This window comes from Charadrius vociferus, unplaced genomic scaffold (genome assembly GCF_000708025.1).
Source record: "Charadrius vociferus isolate BGI_N301 unplaced genomic scaffold, ASM70802v2 scaffold14, whole genome shotgun sequence".
Classification (NCBI taxonomy): Eukaryota; Metazoa; Chordata; class Aves; order Charadriiformes; family Charadriidae; genus Charadrius; species Charadrius vociferus.
This window is the reverse complement of record NW_009648876.1, coordinates 11,942,311-11,966,709: the sequence shown is the minus strand read 5'-3', so window position 1 is coordinate 11,966,709 and position 24,399 is coordinate 11,942,311. Positions and strand designations below refer to the sequence as shown.

Genomic DNA, 24,399 nt, shown 5'->3' with positions numbered 1-24,399 from the left:
TTCTGCAGAGCCAAAGCCCCAAGACCATTTTCAGGTTTGTGATTCTAATGAGGCTAACTCGTGGTCCAACTGGCAATTTTACCATTCATGCTAACATTGCCCTACCAGCTCTTTCTTCCATCTCTCTAACCAGCTTCACAACCTTCAATAACAACAGCAAAAGCACTAGGATCTACGCACAAACTGTCGTTGAGTGCGGAGTTAATGAATCCCTGTATCAAAGCACTGAGCTTCCATGCTGCCTGAATGGAGCTAGGGATCTAAAATCCGTCATCTTTAGCCACAGGACATCAGTGCGCTATTTCCTGCACCGTTGCACACAGCTACGTACGTTCATTCATACACCTGATACAGCCACTGGCAACAAAGCAGCGACTGAAGCTCAAAGGTCATTGAGATAACTTGATGAGGCATAATGCCAAATTGTGCCAAGCCATGAACAGACATGCTGGGGTGAGAAGCTCCCTAAACCTTCAAAGGTTTAGTTTCAACTCATGATCTCCTACTGAGACCTAGTAGATAAAAATAGATGGATCTTTCCTATGCATAATGTGAAGTAGTTCAAATTTTTTAACCGCCTTTTCAAAATAAAGACGGAAGTAACAACAACACGTTTTAAAGCTGAAGGTCCATTTTCTTTCTTCAAATTAGTTTTCCTTTACTAATTCTTCTGTGCTCTAGGGAACAGCAAATGCAGCATGCACAAACACATGGGACTTCATAGACCCAGAGTTTAGAAAAGGACAGGAAAAAAAACGGAGGGCATTTTGGGACAGGATCATTGAGTGTTTAAATAGAACACTTCAATTAAAAAAAAAATAAAAAAAAAAAATCAGGATCTTTGGCAATTTTACACCAGCTGAAAAAACAGCCACTGCTGTGCATATCTCAAATTCGAGGCTCATTCGGATATAGCCTCTCACAAGCAAAATTACGATGCCGGTCTAATACGATTGCTATCTTTTTTTATTCCACAAACCTGCCGTAACGGGCAAGCAGTTATCTTATGCTCCATTTTCTATGTGGACAATCTGCATATAGTAGCCTCTAAATTAAGTATTTTCAAAGGACTTGGGTCAGGAACAGAGGCCCTCTTCCAGGTAAAGACTACGCTCAACGGGTTGACCCCGGCCAGTAACTAAGCACCAATCCAGCTGTTCATTCATTCACTCCCCGCTCAGTGGGACAGCGGAGAAAATCAGAAGGGCAAAAGTGACAAAACTTGTGGATTGAGATAAGGGCAGTTTAATAAGTGAAGCAAAGCCTCACTACTCCCCGTTGGCAGGCAGATGCTGAGCCCCTTTCTGGTAAGGGGAGGCCTCAGCACACATAACAGGTACTCGGAAAGACACGGGCCAGACCACCAGCATCCCCTCTTCCTTCCCCTGTAGTTTTATTGCTGAGCACAACATTTTATGGTACGGGATGCCCCTTTGGTCAATTTGGGTTAGCTGTCCCGGCTGTGTTCCTTTCCAAATTCTTGTGCACCCCCAGCTTACTCACTGACTTGTGAATTTATTGTGGTTAGTCTTTTAACTTACAAGTTAGCCGTTAGGGTCATTTTACCATCCCCACCCAAATATTTTCAATAATAAATCACACACACTATGCATGTCGTAATAGACAGGAAAACCCCCCAGTTGTAACATACATGAAATACCAAGAAATTCATCTCTACAGTGTGCACCACACCTTGTTACATAGAGACAGCAAATGGATTTGCACCTCTCAGTGGAACACCTGTTACACCTTTGGATAAGCTTTTTGTGAAGGAAATATCTTCGTTATTCATACTACTAATACATTGGTCTTCTGCTTGCTTTTCTTAGCTTTTGGTAGTTAAATTATGCATTAATCTTATTTTTTTTTTTTTTTTTAGCCATTTTCCCCCCTGTCCAGAGAAGCCACAATTCTGGGCAGTTTTCTGTCCTCTTGGAAATAAATTCAAGTAATCTAAAAATTTACCAGTCATTAACTAGAAATTACTTTTCCACCTAAGGAAAAGTAGTAACTGACTGTATGCATGTTGTTAATCGGCTTCAATGTTGATTAACACAGATGCACTTAAATCATCTTCTTGTGATCAACATAAAGAAATGGAGTGCAATTAAGATGCAAGCCGCAGCTGAGATGACTGCCATCCTAAGCAAAAAGGAAGATGTGACTTACAACTTACATTTATTAATATAAATAATTATAGAAAGGAGGTAAACACTTGTGATGTGCTCTGCGTGATCTTCAGAACCCATCTGCAATGCAGTAGCTCGATGCTTGTTAGGGATTCTTCTAAATTACCCATTGTTGCCAGGGGACAGTACCCCCAATCCTTGTGGTGCCACCATTCTTTCTGGCCCATGCAGCTAAGCAGAAAGCTGCTCCTTTGCACACACTGGAGGTTCTGCTGGTGACGTAAGATACTTTTTAAGGTACTGCAGTGTGTATATATATATGTCACATCTTATATGAGGACTATCTTGCCAATCCCCAGATACCTTGAATAACATGCAACTTGACTTAGGTTAAAGGCATCCGTAACTATTTAGCCCTAACTTGAAGAATTGACAAGCCACAGCTACAAATGTTTATAAAAGATAAATATGAAGAAATGAAAGAGAGAGACTGCTGAATCTTCATACACTGACATTAAATCAGAACAGTTCTCCCACTCCCTCACACTCAGCTCACTTGTCATCTTGCCTGGTAGGTTAGCAGTCACGGTTTCAAAATCTTCATGCATATATTAATCCTCAGGTTGCACCTATTAAAGACAATATATTCAGAAGTCTCTGCCAGAGAACTTATCCCTAACAGAAAGCTACATTCAGATAGTTTTTATATGTTAATTATTACAGGAGATCTGCAGAGTACTCCCTCAGGTAGGTTGCTAGATTTTGTCTTAGAGGAAAATGTCTTTAGACAGTCTGTTCTTTTACACCTTCTCAGGATCCAGACAATATCATCGCCTGCTTGAGAGCTCATCGTAATTCCCTCCCTTCACCAGCAAGCAGTCCAGCCACTCTCATTCATCAGTTGTTCACTTGCTCAGCTAAATGTGTTACACAAGATGTTGTCTCCTCTAGTCAGCCAGTGAACAATTTCTTACTTCAACTAAGAAGCCTCTGCCCCACTTCACCTTTTGGTGATCCACTGGCATGCTTCAGTATAGAACATCTTTCGCTGAATACATATTCCATACCAATCTGTAGGCACTTATAATTTGTATAAATATAATTAGGAAAAATGTACATAGTTCTTTTCTGGTTTTTGAATGAAATGAGACATGATGGGCATTAAACACTTTTGCACTGATAATTGTTTATGGGACACTGATGCTCAACCACTTGTGGTATACTCCAAGAAGCGTATCAAATTCAAATACTTACTTTATACCAGTTAAAAGCCTGGAAAAGCAAGAATAATAGCACTATTCTGAATGCACATCAATGTAAATAAGATCAAGATATGGTGGAGTGAAATAATTTGTATTCATAAAAACTGAACTTGAACAAACTAAGAATTTTATACAACACTCGAAAAGGAAGCCTAACATGGTGAAACACACACAGTAAGAGAAAACTGTAACCATAAAGAATGGGAGCTAAAAAAACCCTCAAAACAAGATAGGAGATCGAAGCAGATCCCCCATTTTTTTTTTTCTGTTGTTTATAGCCTCTGTACATATAACTGTGTGCAAAACAAAACAGGCTGAAAGAAATCCTCCTATTTCTAGTTTCTTGGGTATAAAACATAACCCTTTTAATGCCCACTCCAAATTTGGCCTATGAAAGGCTGAAATATTTTGCATTAAGGTGATTTTGATTATAGAAAAGTAAAACAACCTCCATTTATTATCTCAGTCTAACCCTTAAGATACTCAGTTCATCATACACCCTCTGTGGTTATCCTTCTGTTGATTTAAATGCTTCTACTTCCTTCACTCTCTGCTCAGACGACATGGTACTGCAGTTCTGGAGGAATCTCCAGGAGATTCTTTGTACAGAGGAGCCAGAACTGTCTCTACAACCATAAAACCCAAACACAGACTTCGGCCAGTCACAGCGTAACTGAACAAATTTGGCAGAACATACACGCACATTTTCTTCCATTTATAATCATTCTCATTTAGCAGTGCCATCTCTAGCTCAGGGAAGACTTGCTTAAGAATCTCAATGTTCTACATCTAATCTTGTAACCTTCAGTTGCAGCCTGGTGTTAAGTGATGGTTACCCATAAGCTTGGGACCACTTAAGCAAAACTCCTAAAATCACTAGCACTTTTGCCCTAGCCTAGAGTTTAATTTTTACAAGGAATTCAGAAACTGGACCAGTCTCACAACACTATTCTGAAAAGCCAGAGGTGAGATAACAGTTTACAAGATACAGCAAAATGAAAGACTGCAGAATAAATCAGCAGTGCACTTGGAGGGCGATTTCTCTCCATAGTCACCACAAGAACGACATCTATCATCACCTGCAGCTGTCTTCCTCTCTCCCTTTGATCCCTATGAAGATTTCTGCATGTTATAAATCACAAAATAGGCGTGGTGGCATAAGGTGAATGAACATATAGAAACATTCAACCACAACTCAGACGTAGTCTTTAAGCATCCTTTGCAGAAAGCAATTTTCTGGTACAGGTTTGAACTTGGTGCTTTGAATGGATTGTCAGGAGGAAAAAAAAAAAATTCTCATAAGGAGGGATTTGATGCTATAACAACACTCTCTTTCCATGTGCTACAGTCTGTTCGCAAAAACACCTCATGCTTCATATACGACATTGATCAGGATGGTATGCCATCCATTTTTGCAGGGCTGCCAGTTTATACTTCATTGTAAATCAAGAGAGAAAATAGTTTCAGAGACTGTAATTTTTGTCATATAAAACAGACACCTTAGTTAATAAATTTCCACAATGTTTGAAAGACTCATAATTAAAAAATGAATCCAAACAGAACAACCATAAATTAAACAAGCAAATATGTAGCTTGTTAATAAGTTTTTTTTTAAACTTCCAATTATACAAATAGAAAGATTATAAAGAAAACTCCATAACATAAATGATATTCAAAACGCAGGCAAACTATAAAAAAAAAGTGTCCTTAGAGCATGAGCCACTTTTAGAATCTTTAAAACAGCATCAGATCTTGATAAACCATAGCCTATACTGTGACTTTTGGATTAAATTTTAGTTTAGTGATGCCCATCAGAAAACAATGATCACCAGGTGGCTTTTGTCACCTGTTGTCAACAACAGAACACCCAGGGAAGTGTGAGGAGGTCAGAATCTAGTAAATAGCATCCAAAATAAAGTCTGTGGAATACCCAGAAAGGCTCCAGAAGAAGAGGTCTCCCCAATATTCATCCAGGAAAATCGCTGCCACTTGTATTATTATTAAATATAATTGCTCCTGAAAAAGTCAAGTTGCTAAATATACATAAATTATATTAACTTTGGTCTTCCCTGTTTTAATGCGTATTTTCTTTCTCCTACAATTTGCTTTATTGTTTAAGTATTTTCATTTTAAAAACTTTATTATCAGTTTAAACGGCTTGCATAGCTCTGATCTACAAATTTATTTTTCCCATATTTCTATTATAATTTGATCCACGCTGCCTTGTTTCTCTTGACACTTAAAAGCGGCCCAGTGGAAGAACAAGGTTTTGAAGAAAGGAAGACAGAGACCGTCTTTGAACACAACAGCACAAAGCACGTGGTAGTTTTCAGTCATTTACAAAAGATCTTGGTCTCATGGAAAGCTTGCGTGCATTTTGCTAAGAGGTCCTATATGGTCTTGCATTTTAAATGTCATTTCAAGATGTACCTTTCATTTCAGATTTTGACTTTTTCTAAAATTATCCTGATGTAAGCTCACTTCTGTGACTTTGAACCATAAACCGGAGGTAACAAAGTCTTACAGACATTCAAGAAGCCAATAACACTTTAAAAAGTTCTCTTCAACTTTTCTATTGCATGTAACAGCATGAGTCTCAGACTACATTCTTTATCTGAACATTTAGATAGAGTCAGTGATATATACGATGAACAGTAATACCATACCCAGAAGAGCACAGCAGCATGCCTTTGCTTCTCGTGAATGACTCGCAAATCCTCCTAATCCACACTGACCACAAAAGAACAAGAGAAATTAAAGCTGAACGAGTTCTATATTTGCTGCTAGTGAACATCTTCGAATATAAAATTGGCCAAACTACACAGGATGCAGTCAAGGGAACTTTTAGCATTAATATCAGCCACAATTAATAGCTTTGATTTAGGTATCTGAAATAATCTGAAACTAGCATCATGCCATTCAGAGTAGTTCAAACAAAATATATCATGAGGAACCAGAAAAACTTTCATTCCTTTCCAAAACTGACTGGCATAGAGAAAGTCACGAACATTCTGTTGGGGTTTTTTGTTTTTGTTTTGTGGTTGGGTTCTTTTAAATGAACACTTGCACCTCAGGTTCGAGTTGTTTCAATGTACTCAGCAAAATTGGTTATAATGTTAAAAAAAAAAGAAATCTCTCATTAACAAGTTCATTTGAAGTAATTTTTCAGGGTAGAGTTGATAATATTTGAGACCAAGGTATAGAGAAAAATTATATGCCTTCATCATTTATGCTGAAAAGACTCATTGTGCAAGTTCTTATCTTAATGCAGGATCAAAATTTCCTTTTTGCTACTTGTATCTGTTTTCCCTCTTCCTTCCACTGAGTACCACAGAGGACTCAGACTTCCATTTTCTCTGTAACAATCTATTAGGATGAGCAACAAGATCCCGTCTCAGACTTCTTTTTCTAAGTCTGAACAAATTTCTCTCTCTGCACTTCTCACACGCCATCCTGTTCTCCAGTTAATTGACAGCATTTTTATACATGATATATAACGTCTGAAGAACAGTCACATCCAAACACTTTTGCTTAACATGAATTACAGAATTCCAACCCATTAGGCTTAGCATAGTTCACTTTTACAAAGTCTTATAGCATTCTTTTTGTTTTGTTTTTTAAGAAAGCAAGAAAAAGCAACAAAAAAAGCCAGGATTTGATCTCACTTTCATTCCAGCATGAAATACAAACAAAATAGTTGGATATATCACAAAGAGAAAAAACAGAATTGGTGACAGTCTAATAGCTCAAGGCCATATTCTAGCCCATTCAAATGAATCTGAATTTTACAATAAAATTCAAAATAAACCCACTTAAAATGATAACAATGAGTACTAGCCCTGACCATTGTTTCATAACCATCCTGGAATATAGCCAGTGCTTCAACGTGATTCTGAACATGGCAAATTCCAGCAGCATATTAAGAGACTCAGTCATTTACATTAGGTCTATGTTTTGGCCCTGGCATTCCTCCTATTTTCTTATATCTTCAAGTTCCAGTGAAACATCAACAACTCTCCAGCTCATTCAAAACCTGCAATTGGCCCATTCCCCTTCCACTCTGAATTAATGCATAAAACATTGGAAATAATCTAAGCATCAAGTAACATGACCGGCTTCTACCCCTAGTAAACTTCTTGGCTACTTGTTTTTTTTTTTTTTTGAAACAGAGGAGAACAAAGCAAACAAGCCTCCCTTCCCCCCAAAGCACCACATAACATCAACTCCAAAAGTTTCCAGTCCTAGTGTTCTCATTTTCTCAGTTTAGCCACCTTCATTCAAGCTTCCCTACTTAAATATTTGCTCTCACAAAAAAAAAAAAAAAAAAAAAATTTGTTTTCTTCTTGCAAATTCACGTTGTGCTAACAACATTAAATTCTTAAATCTTGCTAAAGCAAGCACCAGTTATATCAAGCCTGAGGATCTGTTCAGGTCTCACTTAACTTTCTCAGTGAGGAAAAAAACCACACCACCTTATCACTCCATTTCATTCTTTGCCTTCTGAGAATTGTAATACTCTCCACCATAAATTCAGCTGTATTCAGCACTGTGCATACGCCACAGTAGATTAACACTCGCAAAATATTTCTCCATTTTTTTTTTTAAATAAACTGTATTGCTAATTGAATCTCATAAGGCTCCCCGCCCCCCCCGGCTCCCCCATTCCTCCTTCGTTTGGTGTCTCCCCTCGCTTTCTTCTGGCACCAAGACTTGGTTCCCTGTGCATGCCATTCAGTAATTCGACAAAACCCTAAAGAACTACCTAAGGCAGGTTAATTTAATGCGTGCTGAAGATATAGAAAGTGCAGGGTACGACACACGCTATTTTATAGTAATAGTTTTCTTCAAATGCATATTCAGTTAACAGAAACCCAGGTCTGACATAGACATGGGTCTGTCTTTACTCACTATATGCAGCTGCAGAAAATCACCCAGCCCAGGGGCACTGTCAATCCGAACAAGAATGCCATCCTTCACTGTTGTGCTGAAGCCCACAGCAAGACGGTCTGTCCTTGTGCTCGGTCTGTCGTTAGCTGGCCAGGTGTACAGGATGAGACCGCCACTCTTCCCAAATATATATGTGGCACCAGCTGCAAAACACAAAACCAAAGAAAAAAGTATTAGTTACCCATTTCATTTATTTATTTGCCAAGTCTGGTAATAATGCTATGACTTCCAAGAGGAATATAAGGAAGCATAAGCTTTCATTAAAGGGGCGAAATTAATGTCTCCTGCTGGCCAGGCTACTGATAGCACAAGACGACACCAGGAAAAGTAATTAATAGAGCAGATGATAGAAATACGTATTTCCAGACTCAACCAGGTAAGAGAAGAGGACAATACGTACTAAAATCCTTCTATTTGATGACAAAAGACATCATGAGCTCTCTTTGATATTGAAATTGATTCCACGTATGTTAGAAGACACACAAAATGATGCCTTAGACTGCCCTCTCCAACTTCTCACATGTATTCTTCCTTCTATAAAACTTTAAGTTTTCCTTTGTAAAGGAATGGCTCTGGAACACTAGATACTTCTGATGGAAGGAGATACGAAGGTGAAACAGCTTTTTGTCAGACAAAACATATCTGTTCCTTCACCATTAGCCTTGCACCATTACACTTGATAACAAACAACCTAATTCCCTCCTTCTGGGAAGTTCATTCTCCAGATGAGTACGGACTTGAGACTCAAACACCTCAGGAGAGTAATCTAAATGTGCACATATGTAATTCAGAACATCCACGTCGTCTACACACATCACAGCAGGGGAACTTACAAACAAGCAAGCTTCCTCCTAAGGTATAAATCATTCAAGAAATTTCTGCTGTATACAACCTGATAAAGTATATTTTATTAGTTCCTAAATAAAGACAAGCAACATTTAAGAGAAAGGTAAGTGAAGAGCTTATCAGGAATGAAAGATTTCATTAGTGTTAATATCCAGACAATGCCAGATAGGATGCTGCTGTTGGGGAAAAAAAAAAAAAAAAACAAACAAACCCCAAGCCACACCTGTTTCAGAAGCATGGGATTCAATGTTAGATGGGGATCCAGAGGCAGTTCTCCTTGAGGCTGGGCTTGTCTTCAGCTGAAGACTATTTACACACAGTGGGAGACTGCCCTCTTCTCAACATTTCCTAAGAATTTTGGATATCTAGTCCACATATTGCCAGCACCGTTCGCCTTCACAGTGAGCCTGAGAATTTGTTCCTTGACCTTATTTTTAAGGACACCACCAAACCTCTCCAAAGCTGAACACTGTCCTCCCACATTGACGAGGGCCATCTGAGCTGAGCAAGACAGACACGCAAGTGAGGAATTATTGTTGCAGATGAAGAAGCTGAGAAGCAAAAGCATTCGGAGTTCACATTCTCACTTGTACTCAACACTCCAAGTTAGGAGCAGGATTTTGTAACTTAGTAGTTATAAAATCAGCCCCTAAGCTTCTTGGAAAATATGGTTAAAATTGCTGTCCTAGACCCAAACCTACAGGCAGGACAGGAACACTTCTCAGTGCTTCAGCCACTTACTGCACCACATTTTCTGAGCACTATTACAACGGCTGACAAGCTACAGAATAGTAAGGAAAAATAACCAGCTGCCATTACTGCATCAGGGATGAAATATCTGTAGAAAGCAGAGGCAGTGTACTGGGTACATTTTCTAGTCTGAATGAAACTACAGCTGATGATTTTTCCTTTTTCACCTGCCACATACCAATCAGCAACATGTATCAAGCAATCCTAAACAGAGTAAATGTGATTAGATGCAGAAACAGGTGGGATCATATATGGGTAACTTCTACACTCCCCTGCAAAGCTGCAGCTCCACTAAAGCTCTTTATGGCCTGAATTCCAAATAAATATGGCATATTAGTAGAAATAATCAATACACTTGACCCTCACTTAAGAGGCTGCCTCTAGACATCTCAGCACACGTTACCAAAACAGACATCAAAAACTCGGGCACACAGAAGGGAAATGATTTGTGAACAGCTGACTCAATGACAGAGTGAAAATGAATCCACATTTCCATCCTTCCAGGTCTGTGCATATCCACCAGAAGGTGCCCAGTAAATTCAAAATACGTGTCTGAAATCAGGGTTAGGGAGGAAATTTCACTCATAATTCTGAATTAACATAAGAGCACACTGACATACTGGAACTGTGCACAGATCATTGTAGTTCCAGAAAGATTAATTTTACAGACTGAACCCTATCTCCTCATTCAGCGTTCAACTCAAGACAGAGGGTGCACAACTATATGTAGAAAGGGGTTTAGTTTGCCTGTTTAAATGCATCCCCAACCGTACCTGTAATCTGTTGGTTACAGAGACAGTTGGAGATGACCGGGTAGTGAACTACCCATGGCTTCCCCCCATGCACGGGTATATCAACAGTCCACTATAAACTACATTACAAATATCTGCCCTCAGTTTATCAGTTTGTCCTAGAAGTTGTGTGTATCGCATTACAGACTAAAACAAGGCATAGAAGCATGTTAAGTAAAACAAGTTCACTCATTGTTGATGGCTTCATAGATTAAAACCCACTTTCCAAAGCTACTCTCACTTGAATTGCAAGTTCTCCTTCTTTGCTTTCTACTGGTTATCAGGCCCTTCAGCAGCAAAGACAAGCTTGGAAGAGAGTTCTTTGCTATTTATGAAGACAGACGATTTCTTTGCCTCTCTAAGAACTATTTGGCTGCAAGTAGAGCACGTCAGTGCTCCTATGAGCGCCAATTAGAACCAATTATGTCTTCATAAGCCTGTCATGGGACTTAACTGCTTAACAGAGCTCATTTTCTCCTCAAAGAACACAGATTTTTGCTTCTAGGCCTAAATTGAAGATATTCAGTACTTTGGGTTTGTGCATAAAGATCATTCAGATGCAACAACCAGAGCCCAAACTAACCTGTTAACTGAAGCCTGGTGGCCAGCAGTTGTTTCCTTATTGTCCAGGTCAGAATTATCAGCATAATGATAGATGGGCCACGTGTTTGTTGGGTACGCCAATGTCCCTTCCCTTCCCCACCTTTTTAAGGGTATACGGGATACCCATTGCCTTGTTTGGAAAGAGATGGCATATTAACATTGCACCAGTACCACTTTTTTCCCTCCAAAGTATGAACAAAATAGTCACTCCAGTCTGAAAACATAAGGTGCAGACATCACATAAAAGCAGGAGGATAACGAGTTACTACCACACTGCAATCACATTAAAAAAAGAAAAAAAAAAACCACACACCAAAACCAATACCAAAATCCCAGAACACAACACTAACACACTTGATTTAAATGCTTCTATTTGAATGCAGCAAACATAAGTTTATGGAGTTTAAAACTTCAAGAGAATTGAACAGGACAAACAGTGTAATTACAACCCTGGACTTCAGGAAAGGAGATTTCAGCTTCACCAGAACTTGACAGGGCCTGAAAACTATCTGGTTGGCCTTCCTTTAAGCTGGTGTAAGTGAGCAGGTTGGACTAGTTTACCTCCAAAGGTCCCATCTGATCTGAAATCAGTAACTATCCTCTCTTTGTGGTCTTGCATAGAATTGTAAACTACTTAAGTGAAGAACTCAGTCAAGAAAAAAGCTGATGAAATGAAAGTCTGTTCAGCTTGAGATCTGCTCATTGCACCTAAGCTTTGTTACAGACCTCTTCATTACATAAGAGCACGCTTTTTTTTTTCCTGATATGCTTTCTATTCAAGGCAGACAATGGATAACCCACTGTTAATGAGCAGCCACTTGAGATTTGTTTTTTCCTCATTGTTCAAGGTTTAGTTATATACCTCCTTTAACAAATACAACACCGACTGTGCCCTGAAAATAGAAAAGTCTGAGGGACTGATTAATTCCATTGTATTTATCATTACAGTGCTTTACCACTTCAACTATATAATACTAACTTCAACCTATACTGTGCAAAAAAAGAAGAAAAAAATAAAATCAAAAGATACAAGTGCACAAAATTATTTCCCCAGTCAGCTCTGAGAAATCCCACTTCTCAAAATGCCCTGGGCCAGATTTACTGTACCGACATGTGAGAACAAATGGGAACAGAATATGTTTAGCTACTCTACTAGTATGCTGCATGCAGAATTTGGTCAGAATGCGGAGCTCAGAGAAGCAAAGGAATATACAGTGAGGGAACACTCTCTACAGATTTAAGCTACTAGGATGCCACCTCACATTTAGCATACACAAAGCCTATAAACTCATAAACATATAGTTTGGCAGACTGGCAGTTGACTTTCCCCAGAAATGACATATCTTGTAACTATAACTTACAACTTTGGTGTTTAGAGATTTAAAAATCAAAGAGGTGGACATACTGCAACACACATGACAATGCTGTTATTTAAAGTCTGCATATCTAGATTAGGCAAATTATGTATCTGCTAGCTATATTCATGGACAGAGCTGTTCTATTATTTAGTTTCAGTCAAAATAAAATAGTTTGAGGCAAACAATCCTCACGGAAAATTCCTAAGAGAAAAGTTATAAGCAATGTTATAAGCCACAGCAAATAAAGCCTCCTAGTCAGTTGTGCTAAGAAACATTTAGCTGAATTTGGAACCACCACCTATAGTTTTAAATTAGTTATCACTTTTTCCTCATCATTGCCCAAAGACTTCAAAACCCTATCTTAAGGACGAGTATCATTCAATCAACATAGCTCAACTGCAGCAGCTATATCCTGCCTAAAAGTAATCCTGTAAAGCACTAGAAAACAAGTCTGTCACATCTGCACAAGATATAGCTTCTTTTGTGCCTTAGGGATCCTGTGAATCTCCCCATATTAAATAGTCTATTGCAAATTTTCTATTTGCATCTACTAAGCCATCAACAGTCCATTTTGCCTCAGCTACAGCACTATGCATACACTCATTTCACCGTGGCCAGGAAAAACCAACATTTCAGACGTACCATAACAATGTTTATAATCTGAAGGGTTAACTGCAGCAACTGTGCGGTGGGATGTAAGTCCGAGTTTAACATTTAATTTACTACTGAAAGCTACTTTTAAGATTAAAATTATGAGGAAGCCAGGCCAATTTAAAAGCTACAATAATTACCTCAGTTAACACAGCAAAATTTATGACCAGTGTCCCGCATCCCTTTGTGACAACGTTGTCGCAGCAAAACAATCTCAACTAGGGTAATCTCACTTAATTAGTTTTATTGACAATTAACACAAACTTTTAATTACTGATTCAGGCATTGGGAAACAAAGACGACAAACAATTAAATAAACGCTTAGGAAAAATACCTTTCCTTCCCCAGGCTCAACTGCAGTCCACCAGCTCTCCTACCCCCTCCTAGTCTCCCCTCCCTCTGGGCTGTGGTGAGACAACTGGCAGCGCAGGAGGTCGGGGTCAGTGCACAGAGGCTTCTTTCTGCCATTCCTCAATTCTTACTTATTTTCTGTGCTCCAGCATAGGCCCCCAGTCCCTTGGCGGTACCCCTGCTCCTATGCAGGTCCCTCGTTCCACAGGCTCCAGTTCCTCAGGGGCATCCCTGCTCCTCTGTGTGTTCCACCACTGGCCCCAGTCCCTCAGGAGTGTCCCTGCTCTGGCACAGGTCATCCAGAGTCCCAATACCTTCATGGATGGCCCTGCCCTGGCGTCCCCTCAGGGGCATACCTCATCCAACACAGAGTGCTTCTCCAGCACGTCCCGACCAACGTCCCCTTCCACGTACCTCTCCCTGAACCTTTTTCTGTGCCTCTTCACATGTCTCCTCCTATGAACCCTCCCCATACTACTTCCTGCTCCCAGGGGCTATCACCCTTTCTTAAACTCCGAGCAGCAGCACAACATGCTCCTCTGACAGGTTGAAGATGTGGCAGGTGGTGGGTTGTCTTCACCCACGTCAGAGTCGGCTGTGAGCGCACATGGGCCAGTTCATGGGCTCTTCCCACACTGGCTGCTCTGCAGCCCCCTGCCACTCAGGATCCAATGGAAATAGAAATGTCCTGATTGTGGTGGTAATTCACCAAAAAATCCATGAGGTAACCTAAACCTAATGATAACATCTTTCTACCTAAAATAACATGCAAGACAAGGCATATGCCTTTCCCTCAATTATTATGTCTTTATACTCTTGCATAGCATTTTTCAAAGAGCATAGATATTGTTTTATTTCTTAACATTTTTGTAAAAGGACTGGAAACTTACTTTTACATTCCTCAATAAGGGTACAAATGGAAGACACACAATTTTTAAAGTCAAGGACTTTAAGTATACAAACAAGAGAACTCTTACATTTTCCTTACCTGTTGCTTGGTTTTTTATGGACTTCCATCCCCCTCCCATTTTGTGCCTCCTTTATGGTCCTGCTATATTTTCTGCTTATTCCAGTAGTTCTGATGAGTCTCTTGGGGTACTTTAATATGCTGGTGTAAAAGTCCTACCACATTTATTAATAATCATAACCTGATTTCTAACAAGAAGCTATCAGTTCAACTACAGGAAAATTTGCGATGATGGCATTTTGTTGCTCTTTCTTGGCAGGAAATTGAAATTTAAGCTATTTTCAAGAAGTAATATTGTCAAAGGATGGAATCGGTTAACACATTGTACATGACCACAGGTAGTTACATGAGCAAAGCAAGACCCAGTTCCCATCAGGAAGGAAACCTCGGTAGCACCTGTAACTACCTGCCCTTTAATCAGCATCCGTTTAGAAGGGGCAATTAAACAATGAAAACCTGATAGTTCATGCAGATATTAAAAGGCTCCCACAAAGTCCAAATAAGAGAAGACAGAAGTTTTGACAAACTCGCAGAAATAAGAAAAAGTAAGTAATGGTGATCCTTATCTCATTGTACCTGGGCTAGGTGGTTCATTTACTATTTCCATCACTAGAAAAGGCACTAGTTAAGGAACGCGAGTTAGACAGAATACTGGCATGAAAGCAAGTGAGAAGATATCAGGCACACATCTGCAGAAATTCAGTAAGGAAATGAAATTTGCTGCAGCAGCAAGCATCATTATCTGGCAACATAGTGGAAATGCAGTTCCCAAAAATATCGTGATATAGAGAGCTATTCTGCCCTAGCAAGTGGAGATAAAAAAAAGTAACAAAGAAAAGCTGCTAAGACCAATGTCTGTTCTAATAGAAGTCTCCAATAAAACAGATCAGAGGTTTTGCCTTAAATCTGATCAGATTAATCTGATCGCTGTCCCAAAGATTAAGGTCTCTCTCATATGTTTACAACTTAAGGTAAACTGCATATTTGACCACTCAGTGTCCTGTCGGGGAAACACTGGCATAGCTCTTCAGCCCTTAACTCAGTCAGACAGTTCCATATCTTATTTATTTATGCTTGCTACACCCTTGAGGAAAAATGAGCCATGCCTTGAACACCAGCTCTAAGGGGGAGTTAAAGCAAACTATACATGGTGCACAAACCAGAAGAGAGCAACAGGACTTTCAAATGGTTTCTGACTATTTATTACTCCCCAAAAGTTTACCACATGGCAACACAGACAATCAAATATCGGTTGGTACCTGTACGCTATCAAAGGGACATGCATTGGCTGAGTAAAAATGAAGCTTCTGACAGTTGTTTTTCCAACTTAACTCCTTCTGGACACATCAAATAGACCACGCATGCTGTGCAACTCCAAATTTCTTCTAACTGAATTTCTTAGTTAAAAAATTGAAAGAGTGACAAAAGAATATTTTGAGGACAAAAAAAAAAAGCAACTGTGTCCATAAACATCAGGAACAATAGTGGTGAAATAGGTAAAGTTTTCACCTAGTTTGTGATATACTTCTGAATAGCATGGGTGATTTGTCTGACTATTCATTTCTTGAAATCACTTGAAGTGGGTCAACTCTACGTGTGCTGGAACAGCTACATTGTCTAGAGATGACCGAACAGGTTTTTCATATTTCCAGCTTCTGTAATTATTTTCTTTAAATTACTCCAATGAGTGTTATCCACTAAACACACTGCATACAGCTTCTTTGCCTTGCTATTACACTAGATGTATGATAATATTTCCAGCTACCATTATCAAATAAATTAAGAATGGAAAAAAAAGATCAAGTGAGAAGTGATCTGACTAAATTTAATATTAATAAATAGTCTTCCGATTAAAAGAAAGAAATTAACAGCACTAGCACCAAGTAGTGTGCCAGCCCCATTCCTTCCATATTTACCAGGGCATCAGTCTTGACAGCAGCTATTCTTAGTTCTTCCAGTTATAAGCCGTCAGCTACCCTCAAGTCTTAAACACCAACTACATTGTTATCCTAATCTTTATTTTACCCCTCCTCTTCCTGTCCCACTTCACATCATGCCAAATAAAAAAAGTTCTTAGACAAAAGAATGAATCAGGGCTCAGGCGACAAAAAATAAGGTAGACATTGACACACACCCCCTGCCTTCAACTATATATGCCAATGTTCTTGCAGGATATAGAATGATCTGCAATATCAGGATATCCCAGGGATGCCTCTGAGTTGCTGTCACTCGATCACACACATCAAGAAACAAAAGTCTAGTCAAAACTGAGTTTCATCAATCAGAACCAGCCTTCCTCCCCATTCTCCTAAAGACCCACTCTGTGGCACTTGCACATCTCTGTGCCCCAGTTGCTGCATCTTCCACGCCTCAAGTTTAAAAGGTCTATGTCTATCAATAAAAACACCTGCTTGATAAAAAAGTGGGGGGGGGTGGTAGGGGGGGTTGGTGTAAAAAAGATTACAGAGGCTCTAATCATCATCATCTGGCTCGCTTGACCATTCCATCACAGGAGCCTTCCCAGGACAAAACAAAGACAGACCTGATACTTTTTATGACATGACTGCTGAAACATCCTTTTATTTCTCAGAAGCTTTAAATCGCCTAAAAATGAAGAGAACTTAAAGCCCTGAAAAATGCAAAGCTTTCAGTCTAATCCTCAAAAAAAAAAAAAAAAAAGCGCAAGCTTCCATGCTTAAAAGGAGTTTTCATGAACTAGCTCTTTCTTCCTTTCAGGATGCTCTTCTCTTGACAAACCCTCTGAGACCCAGATTGAAAGCCATACTCATCGCACATCTCCAAAAGCAGACATTGTTTGACATGAAACTGAAATTCCTTTCCTACTTTAAAATATGAAGGAGCTGCTTCTACACAAAAAAGAGGAGGAGTTACAAAATCTGCAAGACTAACACAAAACGGAAGCAGCAATTTGGATCATGCCTGCTTTCTGTGTTTGTCTCTTCTAATGACAGCAAATTAATACGAGTCATTTTCCTCCCAGTATGTGTGCATCAGCCAACAATCGGATCAGACAGCATGCTACTTCTTATTAGTTACACTGCATTAAAAAGATTGGAAGAGAAAAAAGGAGAGCGCAAGGGAGTGTTCCTCGAACACTCCAAGATAGCTTATACCTGAGCTACAAATTTCCCTGGATCTGGGATACTGGGAAGACTGAAGGTTTTCCCAAATCTGAATTTGCCACAGGGCACATTGGGGATATTTATCATCTCAGAAGGAATTTAGGCAATAGCTGCTGACTAAAATAGACCCATGTTGACCATGGGCATGCCAACATAAATGTAACAGATTGCAACTAGGAAAACATTTCAGCAATATCTTCAGTTACATTATAACAACATAATTGGTCAGACAAGGATCTGGCTAGTTCACTGTCATGTCCACAGCACTGATCCTAAGTGGACACCCAGGGAAAACTAAAAGTACAGTAAGCATATTTCTTTGAAGTACACATCCAGACTATGAGCCATTTCAGGAATTAACTCAGCCTCATGTGGTCTGTAATCTCAAAGAGATCTTATTTCTAACTACTTATCCAGTCTCTCCTTCAATGCATTTAGAAGTTTTGCATTCAAAATAATGACTTATAAACCATTAGCAATGACTCACACAAATCTATCCCTGACGTAGCAAGCTGAACAATAGCCAGCTGTGGGCCCCACCAGCAAAGGCAGCCTACAGCACCCTGTACTTTATTAACAGGACTGTGGCCTGTTAATAGATTAAGTGATTATTCCCCTTTACTCAATGCTTGTTAGACTGCATCTAGAACAATGCATCTAGTTTTGACGACTGCAATACAAGACAGATATTTGCAAACTGGAGCAAGTTCAGTGAAGGGCCATGAAGACAGGTGGCTGAAGTGGCTGCCTTGTGAGGAGAGCTGCAAAGATTTGAGCTTGTTCAGCTTGAAGATGACACAACTTCAAGGGGATATAAGGGTACTCTCACAGGACCCGCACTATTGAGAAGACAAAGGCAGGCTTTTCACAGTGGTGCACAGATGGTGAACAGGAAGCAATAGGCATAGTTTGAAGCGAGAGAATCTGACCTGATAGAAGGAAAAAGCTTTCTCTTCACAAGGACAATCAGGCGGTCAAACAAGTTGCCCAAGGAGATTTTGGAGTCTTCATGTGAGGAGATTTTCAAGATCTGACTGCATAAAGCCCCAAGCAACCTGATCTGACCTCACAGCTGACCCTGCTCTGAGCAGGGGTTTGGACTAGGGACTTCCCGAGGACTCCTCCAGCCCAAGTAATTCTATTGTGTGAAGAAACATCCTTTTCAAACTTGCTTTTGCTAAATAGATTACATGCTCCCTAGTTCTTGTACTGGAAGACATAGTAATCTGTTCCTATATCTATCCTCTCAGTGTCAACCTTGCCTTGCAGACTTATCAAACCACCACCCACAGCCCTTAAGTTCTCTCTTTCAACAAAGAGAGCAGTTGTGTTATCAAATTCAGCCCCCAAAGCTTTAGGCAGCCAGATGACAGACGTCAATCTAAAAAAGGTCTACAGGAACAATTCCTCCAGATTTTTTTGTTGTGGTTGGATTTTTTTTTCCAGGGTGGTGGTGGGGTTTTATGGTTGTTTTGGTTTTTTTTTGTTGTTTGTTTTTTTTTTTTAAACAAACACACCATAGGAAATGAAAAACATCCTACCAAAAAAGTTTGCACTGCTCAAAACAAATATAGAACTTTCATTACAGAAAGACAAAGGCCTTCAAATCACAACGCACCAGAAGAAAAGATCAAAAGAAACTACAAACACTAGAACTGATATACGAAATTTGCTGGGTAGAAGTGCCCAGAAAACCATGCCCAGTTACAGTGACCCTTGCAGGACACGTTTACTGGGGTCAAAGTCAACTACCACCTGGAAAGAGACTTCATTAGTTGGAACTGTGACTAAATTCAGTAAAGATAGAGAGAAGTACTTCTTAGCTGTCTTCTGCTGCCAAAGAGGAGCTGGAATCTGGATGCATTTTCTTATTTCTTGTGTTTCCTGATAAAAGAGTGCACAGAGAGGGTGTCCTTGGAGAGCCCCAGAAGGCAGCATGCCAGAGGAGCTGAATACAGATAATACTGCTAGCAATGAGAAGCACAGCAGGATTCATAGCTCATTTGGGGCATGGAGGAAGAATAGGGATGTTAGTTCACTACAGTTTTACAGAATCTGAATGGTAACAAAATGGCCTAGATAGAGCTCAGGATGGATGGAGGCCAAACTGCTACTATTGATCTCAGCCCATTCAACTCCCCTCCAAAGAATCTCTTTCTAGTCTTGATCCTTTAGCTACAGCTTATTCCATTAACACAAATAAACCATTGGGGAAAGAAACCCAACAAAAACAAACCACAAAGACAACCGCTGTTCTCTCAGTTTCATTTAGTCACTTTGAGTTTAAGTAACATAACATCTCACATAGCCAGTTTGCAGGCTACAGGGTTTTGTTTGTTTTAAATGTAGGTAATCCTTTATTATTCCTTACATACCTGTTCACATTTTCTTAGTCATAGGTATTAAAACAGAAAATACAGCTTGCATTTACAGTCTTTGCTGCAGGAGATCAAATCACCATTTTCAGGCTTGAATGCTAAAAAAAGTCGGGCCAAAAATATTGGCTATTCAATATTCATCAGAACCCCAGAAGGTAAGAGTTTTACCAAATCTCACATGCTAAATGATCAGCAGAGTTGGGAATGGGAAGCAGGTTTTCAGAGTTCTAACCTTTTGCTGGACACTACCATGGGTTTATGATAGTCAGGTCCTGCTTGACTAACCTGATCTTCTATGAGAAGGTGACCCGCTTAGTGGATGATGGAAAGGCCGTGGATGTTGTCTACCTAGGCTTTAGTAAAGTCTTCGACACCATTTCCCACAGGATTGTCCTGGAGAAACTGGCTGCTCATGGCTTGGACTGGTGTACTATTTGCTGGGTAAAAAAACTGGCTGGATGACTAGGCCCATAGAGTGGTAGTGAATGGAGTTGAATCCAGTTGGCGGCTAAACACAAGTGGTGTTTCCCCAGGGCTCAGTACTGGGGCCAGTCCTGTTTAATATCTTTATCAATGACATGGATGAGGGGATCAGGTGCATCCTCAGTAAGTTTGCAGATGACACCAAATAGGGTGGGAGTGTTGATCAGCTTGACGGTAGGAAGGCTCTACAGAGGGATCTGGACAGGCTGGATCAACGGGCCAAGGCCAATGGTACGAGACTCAACAAGGCCGAGTCCTGCACGTGGGTCACAACAACTCCATGCAGTGCTACAGGCTTGGGGAAGAGTGGCTGGAAAGCTGACTATTGGAAAAGGACCTGGGGGTGTTGGTCAACAGCTGGCTGAATATGAGCCAGCAGCCTGCCCAGGTGGCCAAGACGACCAACAGCATCCTGGTCTGTATCAGGAATAGTTTGGCCAACAGGACTAGGGAAGTGATCATCCCACTGTACTCGGCACCAGTAAGGCAGCACCTCGAATACTGTGTTCAGTTTTGGGCCACTCACTACAGGAGAGACATTGAGGCACTGGAGCATGTCCAAAAAAGAGCAACAAAGCTGATGAAGGGTCTAGAGCACAAGTCTTATGAGGAGCAGCTGAGGGAACTGGGGTTGTTTAGCCTGGAGAAAAGGAGGCTGAGGGTACACCTTATCACTCTCTACAAGTCCCTGAAAGGAGGGTGCCACCAGGTGGGTGTTGATCTCTTCTCCCTGGTAACAGGTCAAGAGGAAATGTCCTCAAGTTGCACCAGGGGAAGTTTAGATTGGGTATTAGGAAAAATTTATTCACCAGAAGGGTTATCAAGCATTGGCACAAGCTGCTTAGGGAAGTGGTTGAGTCACCATCCCTGGAGGTATTTGAAAGACATGTAGATATAGTGCTGAGGGACATGGTTTAGTGGTGGACTCGGCAGCATTAGGTTAATGGTTGGACTCAGTGGTCTTAAGGGTCTTTTACAACCTAAACGGTTCTACAATTTCAGTTTGTTTCAGCAGCATGCATTTGAAATAAACTTCTTGATCTATCACCACTTGCCATGCTTTTGTTCATATCTGAGCAGTGTCAGGGTACAGAAACTTGACTCCTTTCAAATAAAACTAAACCGGAAGATGCAATCCAGCTGTTAACAAGAAATTAGTCTATAGGACCAGACTAGAGTGAGTCCAAAGTAAGACTTCAGAAGTAAAATGCCTGCATTATGGATCTCAGTTCCTTGGTACTAAATTTCATTCTGCAAACTCACCGTCATGCTGGTTGTTACTGTAGACACAGCCTAGTCTTCTAGGACTAAATGGGGCTGGGTTTAGTCTACCAAGGAAACAAGCCTCGAGTTCTGAGCTTTTTTGACCTCACCTCAAATATGATGTTATCCCTCACAACTACTGGAAGGCCAGCGATGAGAAGAAATACATTTATAGAAGCTCACCATTCCCAAGGCTCTCTAACCTTCCCCAAGGTCACTTAGTGGGAGTGTAAAAACAAAAAGTATCCGGAGCTAGCAGTACAGCATACAAACTATTCTGTAAACGATACACAACTTTTCTTGCTGTTGCCTCCTCTTCTTGCCACCATGAAAGGACAGCCACCATTAGGAGAGGTGGACACACGTGAGCATTATATGGGCGATCTGTTAAAAAGTACCATGCCAGAGTAAAAGACAAGCGTAATGGTTGTTTAATCATTCTCACCATGAAGTGCCAATTCTTTAGTCTCTTATGACATTCATGAATGATGCAGAGGGCTGGCATGATGAATGCAGAGCAATTCCGACTGACAGATACTTTCAGAGAATTTATATCCTTCCCGCACTGCCAGGACAAAAGGGCTCTTGAGCTGAGTTATCATTTCTTCCATGAGAGGATTTACAGTCTTGCCAGCAACTCCTTCCACCTTGCTCTATAAAGCGTTTATTTTGATATACTGATTGTGATCATTCAAGAACAACTGTATCTGAAGAAAGTCAGCAGGGGAGAGAAAAAGCAGAGTGGTTCTGAATAACTTGCTCACCTTGACCTGCGACTTTGTTCCCCTCAGCCAGTTTTCGTTGTCTTTGGCATCAGTTCTTTCCCAGCATCCTCTGCTATCCCAATTACAAATGTAGTATCACTCAAGGGAGACATCTAATCTCCCATGCCTGGCTACCCTTCTTTCAAGGCAAAAGATGAAGTTTAGCCACAAAAGCCACCCATCCTAGTCCTTTCTTATCATTTCACTAGAAAGCACCTCAGCATCACAGTTTTTACAACACACCAGAGTGGCCTCTATCTTACAGCTACAGGCAGCAATGGCATCTGCCATGAGATATGGGTGCAAGTTGGAACATAGGAAGTTCCATTCCAACACACGAAAAAACTTCTTTGCAGTTAGGGTGACAGAGCACTGGCACAGGCTGCCCAGGGAGGCTGTGGAGTCTCCTTCTCTGGAGATTTTCAAAACCCGCCTGGATGCAGTCCTGAGTAACATGCTCTAGGCAATCCTGCTTTAGCAGGGGAGTTGGACTAGATGATCTCTAGAGGTCCCTTCCAACTCTGAAAATTCCGTGATTCAGTGGTAAAGCAGCACCTGGGCCTTATCTGGAGGAGCAGGGCAATACAGATACACAACACCCCAACCTCAACAGCACTGGGTGACTAAGATATTCCCATTGCCATGATGAACCCATCACCATCAAACATGGATTGCGTAAGGCATTTTGGCTTGCAAAAAATGCAACACTTCTTCCGTCTGGCAGAGGCAACCAAGAACTCTTAAGACTTTGTTATTCAGCCACTCTCTAGAAGTTTTTTCATCACTACTGTTTCCTGAGAAGTTCAGCAGTTACAATCTAGACTAAAACTCATCATCACCTGAGAGGTCCTGAGTCTGTGGCCTTCAGTTGCATGGACCAATAGCATGTGTGACACAAGTGAGGATAATGAAAGGGCTGTGGACTGATCACGTTGATCTAATGATCACAGCAATTTCCCTCCACTTCATTTTGAAAGTATTAGGTGACTTCAGGCAGAGGAGCAATAAGTTTCTATGAATATTACAGATAATATCTATAACATCCTCACAGAGAAAGCTATTGTCTGTTCTTACACATGTCAAATTACACTTTAACACTACATTTTTTCACCTGTATACAATGTTTGATCTTAAATGCCCTGCCCTATACAAACTAAGAGAAAGAATTTAACTCGCTTGCTTTTGAAATGAATTTATCACTATATTCAAAGGTAATGCACCCCATCACCACACAGTGCCTAAGGTAGACCAGTGACAGGTGCTACCCAAATACCTATCTAGACATGGAGAAGGGACTTCTTAGAGCAGCGAGCGAACCACATTGTATTTAATGGGTATTGCTAAGAAGTTTGAGAGACAGGTTAATTAATAATGCTGAGCAAACAGCTAAAAATGGGTAGGCCATGTCCTCTTAACCTCATCTCCTACTCCCACTGAGAAACTTTGACTAAAATTGAGAAAGATTTCCTTCACTCATATTTCAAATGTATATTAATCTCCATCTCTGCAAGCACCGAACCTCAATGTTTTCATTTCAGTCTCTACTGCTTTATTGGGAATTGCCAGCTGTAGTCCCAACAAGGCATTTAATTACCAAATCATTTATTTGGGAGAAAACTCAGGGAACAGTTCTCTTTTGGGTAAATCTTCCAGGGTGTCAAAGGCATACAATTTCACAGAAGGCTCAGTTCTGTGCTTCCTAAAGGGGAGGGG

General features: G+C 40.4%; 1 protein-coding gene across 1 annotated transcript in view; it reads right to left on the bottom strand.

Moving 5' to 3' along the window:
• Window positions 1-8,299: 8,299 nt before the first annotated feature.
• Window positions 8,300-24,399, bottom strand: part of NRXN3 (neurexin 3) — a gene marked incomplete at its 3' end in the record, with an annotated part of 723,331 nt that continues 707,231 nt past the window's right edge. Inside the window, exon 17 of the mRNA XM_009887058.1 lies at window positions 8,300-8,481. Coding sequence (XP_009885360.1) covers window positions 8,300-8,481 — 182 coding nt within the window. The remainder of the gene's footprint in view (window positions 8,482-24,399) is intronic.